This window comes from Coregonus lavaretus (genome assembly GCF_964263955.1).
Source record: "Coregonus lavaretus genome assembly, contig: HAP1_SCAFFOLD_4082, whole genome shotgun sequence".
Taxonomy (NCBI): domain Eukaryota; kingdom Metazoa; phylum Chordata; class Actinopteri; order Salmoniformes; family Salmonidae; genus Coregonus; species Coregonus lavaretus.
Window position 1 is genome coordinate 34054 of NW_028164859.1, and position 17012 is coordinate 51065.

Sequence of the window (17012 nt, forward strand, 5' to 3'; positions counted from 1 at the left end):
TTTAGGGTTAGTTTTAGGGTTAGGAGCTAGGGTTAGTTTTAGGGTTAGGAGCTAGGGTTAGTTTTAGGGTTAGGAGCTAGGGTTAGTTTTAGGGTTAGGAGCTAGGGTTCGTTTTAGGGTTAGTTTTAGGGTTAGGAGCTAGGGTTAGTTTTAGGGTTAGGAGCTAGGGTTAGTTTTAGGGTTAGGAGCTAGGGTTAGTTTTAGGGTTAGGGTTAGGAGCTAGGGTTAGGTTTAGATTCAGGGTTAGGAGCTAGGGTTAGTTTTAGGGTTAGGAGCTAGAGTTAGTTTTAGGGTTAGGAGCTAGGGTTAGTTTTAGGGTTAGTTTTAGGGTTAGGAGCTAGGGTTAGTTTTAGGGTTAGGAGCTAGGGTTAGTTTTAGGGTTAGGAGCTAGGGTTAGTTTTAGGGTTAGGAGCTAGGGTTAGTTTTAGGGTTAGGAGCTAGGGTTAGTTTTAGGGTTAGGAGCTAGGGTTAGTTTTAGGGTTAGGAGCTAGGGTTCGTTTTAGGGTTAGTTTTAGGGTTAGGAGCTAGGGTTAGTTTTAGGGTTAGGAGCTAGGGTTAGTTTTAGGGTTAGGAGCTAGGGTTAGTTTTAGGGTTAGGAGCTAGGGTTAGATTTAGGGTTACATTTACATTTACATTTAAGTCATTTAGCAGACGCTCTTATCCAGAGCGACTTACAGTTAGTGAATACATATTTTTTTTTTATTTTTTATACTGGCCCCCCGTGGGAATCGAACCCACAACCCTGGCGTTGCAAACGCCATGCTCTATCAACTGAGCTACATCCCTGCCGGCCATTCCCTCCCCTACCCTGGATGACGCTGGGCCAATTGTGCGCCGCCCATGAGTCTCCCGGTCGCGACCGGCTAGGAGCTAGGGTTAGTTTTAGGGTTAGGAGCTAGGGTTAGATTTAGGGTTAGGAGCTAGGGTTAGTTTTAGGGTTAGGAGCTAGGGTTAGATTTAGGGTTAGTTTTAGGGTTAGGAGCTAGGGTTAAATTTAGGGTTAGGAGCTAGGGTTAGGAGCTAGGGTTAGGAGCTAGGGTTAGATTTAGGGTTAGGAGCTAGGGTTAGTTTTAGGGTTAGGAGCTAGGGTTAGATTTAGGGTTAGTTTTAGGGTTAGGAGCTAGGGTTAGTTTTAGGGTTAGGAGCTAGGGTTAGTTTTAGGGTTAGGAGCTAGGGTTAGATTTAGGGTTAGGAGCTAGGGTTAGATTTAGGGTTAGGAGCTAGGGTTAGTTTTAGGGTTAGGAGCTAGGGTTAGATTTAGGGTTAGGAGCTAGGGTTAGTTTTAGGGTTAGGAGCTAGGGTTAGATTTAGGGTTAGGAGCTAGAGTTAGTTTTAGGGTTAGGAGCTAGGGTTAGGAGCTAGGGTTAGTTTTAGGGTTAGGAGCTAGGGTTAGTTTTAGGGTTAGATTTAGGGTTAGGAGCTAGGGTTAGTTTTAGGGTTAGGAGCTAGGGTTAGATTTAGGGTTAGGAGCTAGGGTTAGTTTTAGGGTTAGGAGCTAGGGTTAGATTTAGGGTTAGGAGCTAGGGTTAGTTTTAGGGTTAGGAGCTAGGGTTAGGGTTAGGGTTAGATTTAAATTAGTTGTAGGGTTAGGAGCTAGGGTTAGGTTTAGATTCAGGGTTAGGGGCTAGGGTTAGTTTTAGGGTTAGGAGCTAGGGTTAGTTTTAGGGTTAGGAGCTAGGGTTAGGGTTAGGGTTAGATTTAAATTAGTTGTAGGGTTAGGAGCTAGGGTTAGGTTTAGATTCAGGGTTAGGAGCTAGGGTTAGTTTTAGGGTTAGGAGCTAGGGTTAGATTTAGGGTTAGGAGCTAGGGTTAGTTTTAGGGTTAGGAGCTAGGGTTAGGGTTAGGGTTAGATTTAGGGTTAGGAGCTAGGGTTAGTTTTAGGGTTAGGAGCTAGGGTTAGATTTAGGGTTAGGAGCTAGGGTTAGTTTTAGGGTTAGGAGCTAGGGTTAGTTTTAGGGTTAGGAGCTAGGGTTAGGGTTAGGGTTAGATTTAAATTAGTTGTAGGGTTAGGAGCTAGGGTTAGGTTTAGATTCAGGGTTAGGAGCTAGGGTTAGATTTAGGGTTAGGAGCTAGAGTTAGTTTTAGGGTTAGGAGCTAGGGTTAGGAGCTAGGGTTAGATTTAGGGTTAGGAGCTAGGGTTAGGAGCTAGGGTTAGGAGCTAGGGTTAGGAGCTAGGGTTAGTTTTAGGGTTAGGAGCTAGGGTTAGATTTAGGGTTAGGAGCTAGGGTTAGTTTTAGGGTTAGGGTTAGGAGCTAGGGTTAGGAGCTAGGGTTAGGAGCTAGGGTTAGTTTTAGGGTTGGGAGCTAGGGTTAGGAGCTAGGGTTAGGAGCTAGGGTTAGGAGCTAGGGTTAGGAGCTAGGGTTAGGAGCTATGGTTAGTTTTAGGGTTAGGGTTAGGAGCTAGGGTTAGGTTTTGGGGTTAAGGACTGAATTGTGTGTCCCCACAAGGTTAGTTGTACAAGACTGTGTGTGTGTGGTACTGTCACCTTGTTTGACCAGCCTGATGTCTCCAGGAGGACTCTTCTCCCAGAGGCCGAAGCAGTGTGATCCTTTAGAACAGCGGATAGTAGTGTTCTCTGGGGAAACCCGTCCCTCTCCCACCGCCACACGCTCCATCTCCCACTGTTGCTGCTGGTCAGTGAAGGCACATTCCCTCTCCTCCTGCTGGTCAGCTGAGGGGGAGGAGGGATGGGGGTTCATTTTCATTGGATCAGATAGAGATGGCTCTCAAGAAACACATGACAGTACTCAATCATCCCCCTCCCCCTACCTCCCCCCTACCACCAACCCCTCTCCCCTCTTCTCTAATCAGACCACTACAGCATCCCCCTCCCCCCTACCACCAACCCCTCTCCCCTCTTCTCTAATCAGACCACTACAGCATCCCCCTCCCCCCTACCTCCCCCCTACCACCAACCCCTCTCCCATCTTCTCTAATCAGACCACTACAGCATCCCCCTCCCCCCTACCACCAACCCCTCTCCCCTCTTCTCTAATCAGACCACTACAGCATCCCCCTCCCCCCTACCTCCCCCCTACCACCAACCCCTCTCCCCTCTTCTCTAATCAGACCACTACAGCATCCCCCTCCCCCTACCTCCCCCCTACCACCAACCCCTCTCCCCTCTTCTCTAATCAGACCACTACAGCATCCCCCTCCCCCCTACCTCCCCCCTACCACCAACCCCTCTCCCCTCTTCTCTAATCAGACCACTACAGCATCACCCTCCCCCTACCTCCCCCCTACCACCAACCCCTCTCCCCTCTTCTCTAATCAGACCACTACAGCATCCCCCTCCCCCTACCTCCCCCCTACCACCAACCCCTCTCCCCTCTTCTCTAATCAGACCACTACAGCATCCCCCTCCCCCTACCTCCCCCCTACCACCAACCCCTCTCCCCTCTTCTCTAATCAGACCACTACAGCATCCCCCTCCCCCCTACCTCCCCCCTACCACCAACCCCTCTTCTCTAATCAGACCACTACAGCATCCCCCTCCCCCCTACCACCAACCCCTCTCCCCTCTTCTCTAATCAGACCACTACAGCATCCCCCTCCCCCCTACCACCAACCCCTCTCCCCTCTTCTCTAATCAGACCACTACAGCATCCCCCTCCCCCCTACCTCCCCCCTACCACCAACCCCTCTCCCATCTTCTCTAATCAGACCACTACAGCATCCCCCTCCCCCCTACCACCAACCCCTCTCCCCTCTTCTCTAATCAGACCACTACAGCATCCCCCTCCCCCCTACCTCCCCCCTACCACCAACCCCTCTCCCCTCTTCTCTAATCAGACCACTACAGCATCCCCCTCCCCCCTACCACCAACCCCTCTCCCCTCTTCTCTAATCAGACCACTACAGCATCCCCCTCCCCCCTCCCTCCCCCCTACCACCAACCCCTCTCCCCTCTTCTCTAATCAGACCACTACAGCATCCCCCTCCCCCCTACCTCCCCCCTACCACCAACCCCTCTCCCCTCTTCTCTAATCAGACCACTACAGCATCCCCCTCCCCCCTACCTCCCCTCTACCACCAACCCCTCTCCCCTCTTCTCTAATCAGACCACTACAGCATCCCCCTCCCCCTACCTCCCCCCTACCACCAACCCCTCTCCCCTCTTCTCTAATCAGACCACTACAGCATCCCCCTCCCCCTACCTCCCCCCTACCACCAACCCCTCTCCCCTCTTCTCTAATCAGACCACTACAGCATCCCCCTCCCCCCTCCCTCCCCCTCTACCACCAACCCCTCTCCCCTCTTCTCTAATCAGACCACTACAGCATCCCCCTCCCCCCTACCTCCCCCCTACCACCAACCCCTCTCCCCTCTTCTCTAATCAGACCACTACAGCATCCCCCTCCCCCCTACCTCCCCTCTACCACCAACCCCTCTCCCCTCTTCTCTAATCAGACCACTACAGCATCCCCCTCCCCCTACCTCCCCCCTACCACCAACCCCTCTCTTCTCTTCTCTAATCAGACCACTACAGCATCCCCCTCCCCCCTACCTCCCCCCTACCACCAACCCCTCTCCCCTCTTCTCTAATCAGACCACTACAGCATCCCCCTCCCCCCTACCTCCCCCCTACCACCAACCCCTCTCCCCTCTTCTCTAATCAGACCACTACAGCATCCCCCTCCCCCCTACCTCCCCCCTACCACCAACCCCTCTCCCCTCTTCTCTAATCAGACCACTACAGCATCCCCCTCCCCCCTACCACCAACCCCTCTCCCCTCTTCTCTAATCAGACCACTACAGCATCCCCCTCCCCCCTACCTCCCCCCTACCACCAACCCCTCTCCCATCTTCTCTAATCAGACCACTACAGCATCCCCCTCCCCCCTACCACCAACCCCTCTCCCCTCTTCTCTAATCAGACCACTACAGCATCCCCCTCCCCCCTACCTCCCCTCTACCACCAACCCCTCTCCCCTCTTCTCTAATCAGACCACTACAGCATCCCCCTCCCCCTACCTCCCCCCTACCACCAACCCCTCTCCCCTCTTCTCTAATCAGACCACTACAGCATCCCCCTCCCCCCTACCACCAACCCCTCTCCCCTCTTCTCTAATCAGACCACTACAGCATCCCCCTCCCCCTACCTCCCCCCTACCACCAACCCCTCTCCCCTCTTCTCTAATCAGACCACTACAGCATCCCCCTCCCCCCTACCACCAACCCCTCTCCCCTCTTCTCTAATCAGACCACTACAGCATCCCCCTCCCCCCTACCACCAACCCCTCTCCCCTCTTCTCTAATCAGACCACTACAGCATCCCCCTCCCCCCTACCACCAACCCCTCTCCCCTCTTCTCTAATCAGACCACTACAGCATCCCCCTCCCCCTACCTCCCCCCTACCACCAACCCCTCTCCCCTCTTCTCTAATCAGACCACTACAGCATCCCCCTCCCCCTACCTCCCCCCTACCACCAACCCCTCTCCCCTCTTCTCTAATCAGACCACTACAGCATCCCCCTCCCCCCTACCTCCCCCCTACCACCAACCCCTCTCCCCTCTTCTCTAATCAGACCACTACAGCATCCCCCTCCCCCCTACCACCAACCCCTCTCCCCTCTTCTCTAATCAGACCACTACAGCATCCCCCTCCCCCCTACCTCCCCTCTACCACCAACCCCTCTCCCCTCTTCTCTAATCAGACCACTACAGCATCCCCCTCCCCCCTACCACCAACCCCTCTCCCCTCTTCTCTAATCAGACCACTACAGCATCCCCCTCCCCCCTACCTCCCCTCTACCACCAACCCCTCTCCCCTCTTCTCTAATCAGACCACTACAGCATCCCCCTCCCCCTACCTCCCCCCTACCACCAACCCCTCTCCCCTCTTCTCTAATCAGACCACTACAGCATCCCCCTCCCCCTACCTCCCCCCTACCACCAACCCCTCTCCCCTCTTCTCTAATCAGACCACTACAGCATCCCCCTCCCCCCTCCCTCCCCCTCTACCACCAACCCCTCTCCCCTCTTCTCTAATCAGACCACTACAGCATCCCCCTCCCCCCTACCTCCCCCCTACCACCAACCCCTCTCCCCTCTTCTCTAATCAGACCACTACAGCATCCCCCTCCCCCCTACCTCCCCTCTACCACCAACCCCTCTCCCCTCTTCTCTAATCAGACCACTACAGCATCCCCCTCCCCCTACCTCCCCCCTACCACCAACCCCTCTCTTCTCTTCTCTAATCAGACCACTACAGCATCCCCCTCCCCCCTACCTCCCCCCTACCACCAACCCCTCTCCCCTCTTCTCTAATCAGACCACTACAGCATCCCCCTCCCCCTACCTCCCCCCTACCACCAACCCCTCTCTTCTCTTCTCTAATCAGACCACTACAGCATCCCCCTCCCCCTACCTCCCCCCTACCACCAACCCCTCTCCCCTCTTCTCTACTCAGACCACTACAGCATCCCCCTCCCCCCTCCCCCCCACCACCAACCCCTCTCCCCTCTTCTCTAATCAGACCACTACAGCATCCCCCTCCCCCCTACCTCCCCTCTACTACCAACCCCTCTCCCCTCTTCTCTAATCAGACCACTACAGCATCCCCCTCCCCCCTACCTCCCCCCTACCACCAACCCCTCTCCCCTCTTCTCTAATCAGACCACTACAGCATCCCCCTCCCCCCTACCTCCCCTCTACCACCAACCCCTCTCCCCTCTTCTCTAATCAGACCACTACAGCATCCTCCTCCCCCCTACCTCCCCTCTACCACCAACCCCTCTCCCCTCTTCTCTAATCAGACCACTAAAGACTACTACTACTACTACTACTACTACTGCTGCTACTACTACTACTACTACTACTACTACTACTACTGCTGCTACTACTACTACTACTACTACTACTACTGCTGCTGCTGCTGCTACTACTACTACTGCTGCTACTACTACTACTACTACTACTACTACTACTACTACTACTACTGCTGCTACTACTACTACTACTACTACTACTACTACTGCTGCTGCTGCTACTACTACTGCTGCTGCTGCTGCTACTACTGCTACTACTGCTACTACTACTACTACTGCTGCTACTACTACTACTACTACTACTACTGCTGCTACTACTGCTGCTGCTACTACTACTACTACTACTACTACTACTACTGCTACTACTGCTACTACTACTACTACTGCTACTACTACTACTGCTGCTACTACTACTACTACTACTACTACTACTACTACTACTACTACTACTACTACTGCTACTACTACTACTACTACTACTGCTACTACTACTACTACTGCTACTGCTACTACTACTACTACTACTACTACTACTGCCACTGCTACTACTACTACTACTACTGCTGCTACTACTGCTACTACTACTACTACTACTACTACTACTACTACTACTGCTACTACTACTACTACTACTGCTACTAAATTAACCCTGTCAACCCTGGTGTACTGGGTTGAGCGTTTGTTGATACGTTGTAATGAGGAGCAGCATCGCTGTATTCCTGTAGGTGGTCACTGTCCAGGTATGTTGTTAGTCACTCATTCCACAGGGAAAGAAAGATGTTGTGGATCCATTCTCCCTGATGTTTAGAAGTTCCCACCGACTGTGTAAACATGTAGACCCATGTACGAATAACACCGACAAGTGAGAGACATAGAATCAGAGCGTGTACCGTGGCAAGCCTCACGGCCGCCATCTTACAAGGCCATCTGCATTGTGGATTCACATGGAATTTTGTGCATTTTTGTTATTGTTTTAATGGAAAACCAATACTAAAAAATATATATTTGTCACATCCCTATTCCAGACCCAGTACTGCTACTACTCTATGAGAGGGTTAGGTTTAGTGACAGGGTTAGGGTTAGGGTTAGGGTTAGGGTTAGTGACTATTAGCTCTATGAGTGAGAGGGTTAGGGTTAGTGACAGGGTTAGGGTTAGTGACAGGGTTAGGGTTAGTGACAGGGTCTGAGTGAGAGGGAGTTTTCCTCTATGTGTCAGCGTGTTCATTGGACCAGAGCAGCAGTGTGTTTACCCATGGCCCAGTTATTTGCTAATCTCCCCCCCCCCGTCGCTCCTCCGTCCCCCCCGTCCCCTTCTTCCCCCCGAAAAACAACAACAGCCTCATTTATTTTTTTGTTCTCCCTCGCTCTAAGATGGACGTCCTGTGTTCTATAGTCAGAAGGAATCAGTGATCGGTCGGACTCCTCTCCTCTGCACACTACTCTACAAGGCTCCAGTCACACTGGACTCCTCTCCTCTGCACACTACTCTACAAGGCTCCAGTCACACTGGACTCCTCTCCTCTGCACACTACTCTACAAGGCTCCAGTCACACTGGACTCCTCTCCTCTGCACACTACTCTACAAGGCTCCAGTCACACTGGACTCCTCTCCTCTGCACACTGCTCTACAAGGCTCCAGTCACACTGGAAACACATACATAATATTATAGACTACTGAAATGTCACATTGGAGAGGAGGTGGGGCATAATGGTAGGGGAGAGGAGGTGGGGAGAGGAGGTGGGGCATAATGGTAGGGGAGAGGAGGTGGGGGAGAGGAGGTGGGGCATAATGGTAGGGGAGAGGAGGTGGGGGAGAGGAGGTGGGGCATAATGGTAGGGGAGAGGAGGTGGGGGAGAGGAGGTGGGGGAGAGGAGGTGGGGCATAATGGTAGGGGAGAGGAGGTGGGGGAGAGGAGGTGGGGGAGAGGAGGTGGGGCATAATGGTAGGGGAGAGGAGGTGGGGGAGAGGAGGTGGGGGAGAGGAGGTGGGGCATAATGGTAGGGGAGAGGAGGTGGGGGAGAGGAGGTGGGGCATAATGTTAGAGGAAGGAGGTGGGGGAGAGGAGGTGGGGCATAATGGTAGGGGAAAGGAGGTGGGGCATAATGGTAGGGGAGAGGAGGTGGGGGAGAGGAGGTGGGGCAGAATGGTAGGGGAGAGGGGGAGGTGATGGTGGAGGGAGGGGGCTTTGCTGACAGGAGAGGAGGGGGGGTCTAATGGTAGGGGAGAGGGGGAGGTGATGGTGGAGGGAGGGGGCTTTGCTGACAGGAGAGGAGGGGGGGTCTAATCTGTCCCCTCCATCTGGCCCTCTGCTCTGCTCTCTCTAGGGTGTGTCTGGGTTAGGGTCTGGGCTGGGTCTGGTGCTGCAGCCATGATAATCCTCCAGATTAAAGCCAGTATAGACCTAGACCAGACTGACCTTCTCAGAGTTATATATATATATTTATAGATGCAGAAAGTAAACAGCATAGTGGGTCAATTTCTGTAACAACTAAGAGCGTTGATCTATACTGATAGATAGGCCTAGTGCAGGGTTCTGACTGTCTGTCTGGTGGCTGACCTGCCTATACTGATAGATAGACCTAGTGCAGGGTTCTGACTGTCTGTCTGGTGGCTGACCTGCCTATACTGATAGATAGGCCTAGTGCAGGGTTCTGACTGTCTGTCTGGTGGCTGACCTGCCTATACTGATAGATAGGCCTAGTGCAGGGTTCTGTCTGTCTGGTGGCTGACCTGCCTATACTGATAGATAGGCCTAGTGCACGGTTCTGACTGTCTGTCTGGTGGCTGACCTGCCTATACTGATAGATAGGCCTAGTGCAGTTATCTGTCTGTCTGGTGGCTGACCTGCCTATACTGATAGATAGGCCTAGTGCACGGTTCTGTCTGTCTGGTGGCTGACCTGCCTATACTGATAGATAGGCCTAGTGCAGGGTTCTGACTGTCTGTCTGGTGGCTGACCTGCCTATACTGATAGATAGGCCTAGTGCACGGTTCTGTCTGTCTGGTGGCTGACCTGCCTATACTGATAGACAGGCCAAGTGCACCGTTCTGACCTGCCTATACTGATAGACAGGCCTAGTGTACGGTTCTGACTGTCTGGTGGCTGACCTGCCTATACTGATAGATAGGCCTAGTGCAGGGTTCTGTCTGTCTGGTGGCTGACCTGCCTATACTGATAGATAGGCCTAGTGTACGGTTCTGACTGTCTGTCTGGTGGCTGACCTGCCTATACTGATAGACAGGCCTAGTGTACGGTTCTGACTGTCTGTCTGGTGGCTGACCTGCCTATACTGATAGATAGGCCTAGTGCAGGGTTCTGACTGTCTGTCTGGTGGCTGACCTGCCTATACTGATAGATAGGCCTAGTGCACGGTTCTGACTGTCTGTCTGGTGGCTGACCTGCCTATACTGATAGATAGGCCTAGTGTATGGTTCTGACTGTCTGTCTGGTGGCTGACCTGCCTATACTGATAGATAGGCCTAGTGCAGGGTTCTGACTGTCTGTCTGGTGGCTGACCTGCCTATACTGATAGATAGGCCTAGTGTACGGTTCTGACTGTCTGGTGGCTGACCTGCCTATACTGATAGATAGGCCTAGTGTACGGTTCTGACTGTCTGTCTGGTGGCTGACCTGCCTATACTGATAGATAGGCCTAGTGTACGGTTCTGACTGTCTGGTGGCTGACCTGCCTATACTGATAGATAGGCCTAGTGTACGGTTCTGACTGTCTGTCTGGTGGCTGACCTGCCTATACTGATAGACAGGCCTAGTGTACGGTTCTGACTGTCTGTCTGGTGGCTGACCTGCCTATACTGATAGATAGGCCTAGTGTACGGTTCTGACTGTCTGTCTGGTGGCCAACCTGCCCCTCCACTCTCTCTCTCCGTCCCTCGCTAGCTCGCAATGAAAGATGCGAGTGTTTGTGTTCTCGGAAGAATGGCAACTAATCAGTCTCCTCCATTCCAAAAACACTGAATCTTAGTGGAATCGAATCTTGACACTCAGAAATGTTCCATCTACTATCCTTCTGACCCTCTGCAGCCAGGTCCCATCTACTATCCTCCTGACCCTCTGCAGCCAGGTCCCATCTACTATCCTCCTGACCCTCTGCAGCCAGGTTCCATCTACTATCCTTCTGACCCTCTGCAGCCAGGTCTCATCTACTATCCTCCTGACCCTCTGCAGCCAGGTCTCATCTACTATCCTCCTGACCCTCTGCAGCCAGGTCTCATCTACTATCCTCCTGACCCTCTGCAGCCAAGTCTCATCTACTATCCTCCTGACCCTCTGCAGCCAGGTCTCATCTACTATCCTCCTGACCCTCTGCAGCCAGGTCTCATCTACTATCCTCCTGACCCTCTGCAGCCAAGTCTCATCTACTATCCTCCTGACCCTCTGCAGCCAGGTCTCATCCACTATCCTTCTGACCCTCTGCAGCCAGGTCTCATCTACCTCCTGACCCTCTGCAGCCAGGTCCCATCCACTATCCTTCTGACCCTCTGCAGCCAGGTCCCATCTACTATCCTCCTGACCCTCTGCAGCCAGGTCCCATCTACTATCCTCCTGACCCTCTGCAGCCAGGTCCCATCTACTATCCTCCTGACCCTCTGCAGCCAGGTCTCATCCACTATCCTTCTGACCCTCTGCAGCCAGGTCTCATCTACTATCCTTCTGACCCTCTGCAGCCAGGTTCCATCCACTATCCTCCTGACCCTCTGCAGCCAGGTCTCATCTACTATCCTCCTGACCCTCTGCAGCCAGGTCCCATCTACTATCCTTCTGACCCTCTGCAGCCAGGTCCCATCTACTATCCTTCTGACCCTCTGCAGCCAGGTTCCATCCACTATCCTCCTGACCCTCTGCAGCCAGGTCTCATCTACTATCCTCCTGACCCTCTGCAGCCAGGTCCCATCTACTATCCTCCTGACCCTCTGCAGCCAGGTCCCATCTACTATCCTCCTGACCCTCTGCAGCCAGGTCTCATCTACTATCCTTCTGACCCTCTGCAGCCAGGTCCCATCTACTATCCTCCTGACCCTCTGCAGCCAGGTCTCATCTACTATCCTCCTGACCCTCTGCAGCCAGTTCTCATCTACTATCCTTTTGACCCTCTGCAGCCAGGTCCCATCTACTATCCTCCTGACATTCTGCAGCCAGGTCTCATCTACTATCCTTCTGACCCTCTGCAGCCAGGTCCCATCTACTATCCTTCTTACCCTCTGCAGCCAGGTCTCATCTACTATCCTCCTGACCCTCTGCAGCCAGGTCTCATCTACTATCCTCCTGACCCTCTGCAGCCAGGTCTCATCTACTATCCTCCTGACCCTCTGCAGCCAGGTCTCATCTACTATCCTCCTGACCCTCTGCAGCCAGGTCTCATCTACTATCCTCCTGACCCTCTGCAGCCAGGTTCCATCTACTATCCTCCTGACCCTCTGCAGCCAGGTCTCATCTACTATCCTCCTGACCCTCTGCAGCCAGGTTCCATCTACTATCCTCCTGACCCTCTGCAGCCAGGTTCCATCTACTTTTTTAAAATAACCAGTTTGTGCTCTGGTACTGTGCCTGGCGGACCAAGTTTGCCCGTGACTGGTGCTTCGGCCTCATCAAGCAGCGCTTTCATTATCGTAGGCTACTACTTTCCCCACTTTTAGTCTTGAAATCTTTGGTTGTTTACAACACTACCTTACTCACTCTGTTTAGCACATGGCCTCACATGGTCTACCCTGCTAGCCTACCCTGCCACTACCTTACTCACTCTGTTTAGCACATGGCCTTACTCACTCTGTTTAGCACATGGCCTTACATGGTCTACCCTGCTAGCCTACCCTGCCACTACCGTACTCACTCTGTTTAGCACATGGCCTCACATGTGACTCCTTAAAGACATGGGTGGGGCTAAGGTTTAAGAGGGTGTGAACGATGCTGAATGGGTGTAGACAAAGAAGACATTCAAGGGCCATTTTCTCAAAAGTGTGGTTACAAATGTATCAACTTTCAAAGCAGAATTACTTTCCCATTGTTCCTCAACTGCAGTGTATGATATACCATTTTCTAGCTTTGAGTCTCTACTTTTATCCAATGTAAATACAACATTTCAAATGTTGCTACATAAGACCAAATCGAGGTGGTCAGTCACAAATGGCAGAGAAATGACAGTGACAGCAGCGAAGTCCTGTAGGACAATACTTTGACAAGTTAAATGAGATGAAATGCAAACTTTTCGAGGTGGAATTGAGGTACAGTAAAAGGAGTACAGGTGCAATGCTTCACCGTCTAAAGGGGACGCACCGTGAGACCCAAACCGTTGCTGGCAGCATCACAGCTGCATTGGGACGCACCGTGAGACCCAAACCGATGCTGGCAGCATCACAGCTGCATTGGGACGCACCGTGAGACCCAAACCGTTGCTGGCAGCATCACAGCTGCATTGGGACGCACCGTGAGACCCAAACCGTTGCTGGCAGCATCACAGCTGCATTGGGACGCACCGTAAGACCCAAACCGTTGCTGGAAGCATCACAGCTGCATTGGGACGCACCGTGAGACCCAAACCGTTGCTGGCAGCATCACAGCTGCATTGGGACGCACCGTGAGACCCAAACCGTTGCTGGCAGCATCACAGCTGCATTGGGACGCACCGTGAGACCCAAACCGTTGCTGGCAGCATCACAGCTGCATTGGGACGCACCGTGAGACCCAAACCGTTGCTGGCAGCATCACAGCTGCATTGGGACGCACCGTGAGACCCAAACCGATGCTGGCAGCATCACAGCTGCATTGGGAATTCAAGTGGAATTATATGCTTTTTTTCTTTAATATATTTAGTGGAAAACTGATAAACAAAATGGCCGTTTAAACGTTAAGAAATGTTTTCCCATTTGTCACATCCCTATATTATTCCCTATCAGACTAATGCCATTATGACACAGGATTCAGAAAGGAGGTGAAAACACAAACACTGACCTACATCATCATCATATGGTGTCAGGTTTCATCAGAGAGATTATCATCTGAGATTATTAGAGAGACTATCTGGCAGGAGTCCGTCTGTCTGACACTGGGAATACCAGAACATCACCAGCATCATGAAAAGTGTAGAAAGCTTTGCTGAAAAGCTCCATCTTTGCCTCAAAAGGGTATTCATGAACATTAGGGACAGACTAACAGTAAATACAGAGTAAAGGGTATTAATGAACATTAGGGACAGACTAACAGTAAATACAGAGTAAAGGGTATTAATGAACATTAGGGACAGGCTAACAGTAAATACAGAGTAAAGGGTATTAATGAACATTAGGGACAGGCTAACAGTAAATACAGAGTAAAGGGTATTAATGAACATTAGGGACAGGCTAACAGTAAATACAGAGTAAAGGGTATTAATGAACATTAGGGACAGACTAACAGTAAATACAGAGTAAAGGGTATTAATGAACATTAGGGACAGGCTAACAGTAAATACAGAGTAAAGGGTATTAATGAACATTAGGGACAGACTAACAGTAAATACAGAGTAAAGGGTATTAATGAACATTAGGGACAGACTAACAGTAAATACAGAGTAAAGGGTATTAATGAACATTAGGGACAGGCTAACAGTAAATACAGAGTAAAGGGTATTAATGAACATTAGGGACAGGCTAACAGTAAATACAGAGTAAAGGGTATTAATGAACATTAGGGACAGACTAACAGTAAATACAGAGTAAAGGGTATTAATGAACATTAGGGACAGGCTAACAGTAAATACAGAGTAAAGGGTATTAATGAACATTAGGGACAGGCTAACAGTAAATACAGAGTAAAGGGTATTAATGAACATTAGGGACAGGCTAACAGTAAATACAGAGTAAAGGGTATTAATGAACATTAGGGACAGACTAACAGTAAATACAGAGTAAAGGGTATTAATGAACATTAGGGACAGACTAACAGTAAATACAGAGTAAAGGGTATTAATGAACATTAGGGACAGGCTAACAGTAAATACAGAGTAAAGGGTATTAATGAACATTAGGGACAGACTAACAGTAAATACAGAGTAAAGGGTATTAATGAACATTAGGGACAGGCTAACAGTAAATACAGAGTAAAGGGTATTAATGAACATTAGGGACAGACTAACAGTAAATACAGAGTAAAGGGTATTAATGAACATTAGGGACAGACTAACAGTAAATACAGAGTAAAGGGTATTAATGAACATTAGGGACAGACTAACAGTAAATACAGAGTAAAGGGTATTAATGAACATTAGGGACAGACTAACAGTAAATACAGAGTAAAGGGTATTAATGAACATTAGGGACAGACTAACAGTAAATACAGAGTAAAGGGTATTAATGAACATTAGGGACAGGCTAACAGTAAATACAGAGTAAAGGGTATTAATGAACATTAGGGACAGACTAACAGTAAATACAGAGTAAAGGGTATTAATGAACATTAGGGACAGGCTAACAGTAAATACAGAGTAAAGGGTATTAATGAACATTAGGGACAGACTAACAGTAAATACAGAGTAAAGGGTATTAATGAACATTAGGGACAGACTAACAGTAAATACAGAGTAAAGGGTATTAATGAACATTAGGGACAGACTAACAGTAAATACAGAGTAAAGGGTATTAATGAACATTAGGGACAGACTAACAGTAAATACAGAGTAAAGGGTATTAATGAACATTAGGGACAGGCTAACAGTAAATACAGAGTAAAGGGTATTAATGAACATTAGGGACAGACTAACAGTAAATACAGAGTAAAGGGTATTAATGAACATTAGGGACAGGCTAACAGTAAATACAGAGTAAAGGGTATTAATGAACATTAGGGACAGACTAACAGTAAATACAGAGTAAAGGGTATTAATGAACATTAGGGACAGGCTAACAGTAAATACAGAGTAAAGGGTATTAATGAACATTAGGGACAGACTAACAGTAAATACAGAGTAAAGGGTATTAATGAACATTAGGGACAGACTAACAGTAAATACAGAGTAAAGGGTATTAATGAACATTAGGGACAGACTAACAGTAAATACAGAGTAAAGGGTATTAATGAACATTAGGGACAGACTAACAGTAAATACAGAGTAAAGGGTATTAATGAACATTAGGGACAGACTAACAGTAAATACAGAGTAAAGGGTATTCATGAACATTAGGGACAGACTAACAGTAAATACAGAGTAAAGGGTATTAATGAACATTAGGGACAGACTAACAGTAAATACAGAGTAAAGGGTATTAATGAACATTAGGGACAGACTAACAGTAAATACAGAGTAAAGGGTATTAATGAACATTAGGGACAGACTAACAGTAAATACAGAGTAAAGGGTATTAATGAACATTAGGGACAGGCTAACAGTAAATACAGAGTAAAGGGTATTAATGAACATTAGGGACAGACTAACAGTAAATACAGAGTAAAGGGTATTAATGAACATTAGGGACAGACTAACAGTAAATACAGAGTAAAGGGTATTAATGAACATTAGGGACAGACTAACAGTAAATACAGAGTAAAGGGTATTAATGAACATTAGGGACAGGCTAACAGTAAATACAGAGTAAAGGGTATTAATGAACATTAGGGACAGACTAACAGTAAATACAGAGTAAAGGGTATTAATGAACATTAGGGACAGACTAACAGTAAATACAGAGTAAAGGGTATTAATGAACATTAGGGACAGACTAACAGTAAATACAGAGTAAAGGGTATTAATGAACATTAGGGACAGACTAACAGTAAATACAGAGTAAAGGGTATTAATGAACATTAGGGACTGACTAACAGTAAATACAGAATAAAGGGTATTAATGAACATTAGGGACAGGCTAACAGTAAATACAGAGTAAAGGGTATTAATGAACATTAGGGACAGACTAACAGTAAATACAGAGTAAAGGGTATTAATGAACATTAGGGACAGACTAACAGTAAATACAGAGTAAAGGGTATTAATGAACATTAGGGACAGACTAACAGTAAATACAGAGTAAAGGGTATTCATGAACATTAGGGACAGACTAACAGTAAATACAGAGTAAAGGGTATTAATGAACATTAGGGACTGGCTAACAGTAAATACAGAGTAAAGGGTATTAATGAACATTAGGGACAGACTAACAGTAAATACAGAGTAAAGGGTATTAATGAACATTAGGGACAGACTAACAGTAAATACAGAGTAAAGGGTATTAATGAACATTAGGGACAGAC

The 17012-nt window shown here is 49.1% G+C and overlaps 1 protein-coding gene across 1 annotated transcript in view; it reads right to left on the bottom strand.

Annotated features, from left to right (window-relative positions):
• Positions 1-2721, bottom strand: part of LOC311115053 (bone morphogenetic protein receptor type-2-like) — a gene marked incomplete at its 3' end in the record, with an annotated part of 36481 nt that extends 33760 nt beyond the window's left edge. Inside the window, exon 1 of the mRNA XM_084190266.1 lies at positions 2486-2721. Within this exon, the coding sequence (XP_084046392.1) occupies positions 2486-2705 (220 nt within the window). The remainder of the gene's footprint in view (positions 1-2485) is intronic.
• Between the last annotated feature and the right edge of the window lie 14291 nt (positions 2722-17012).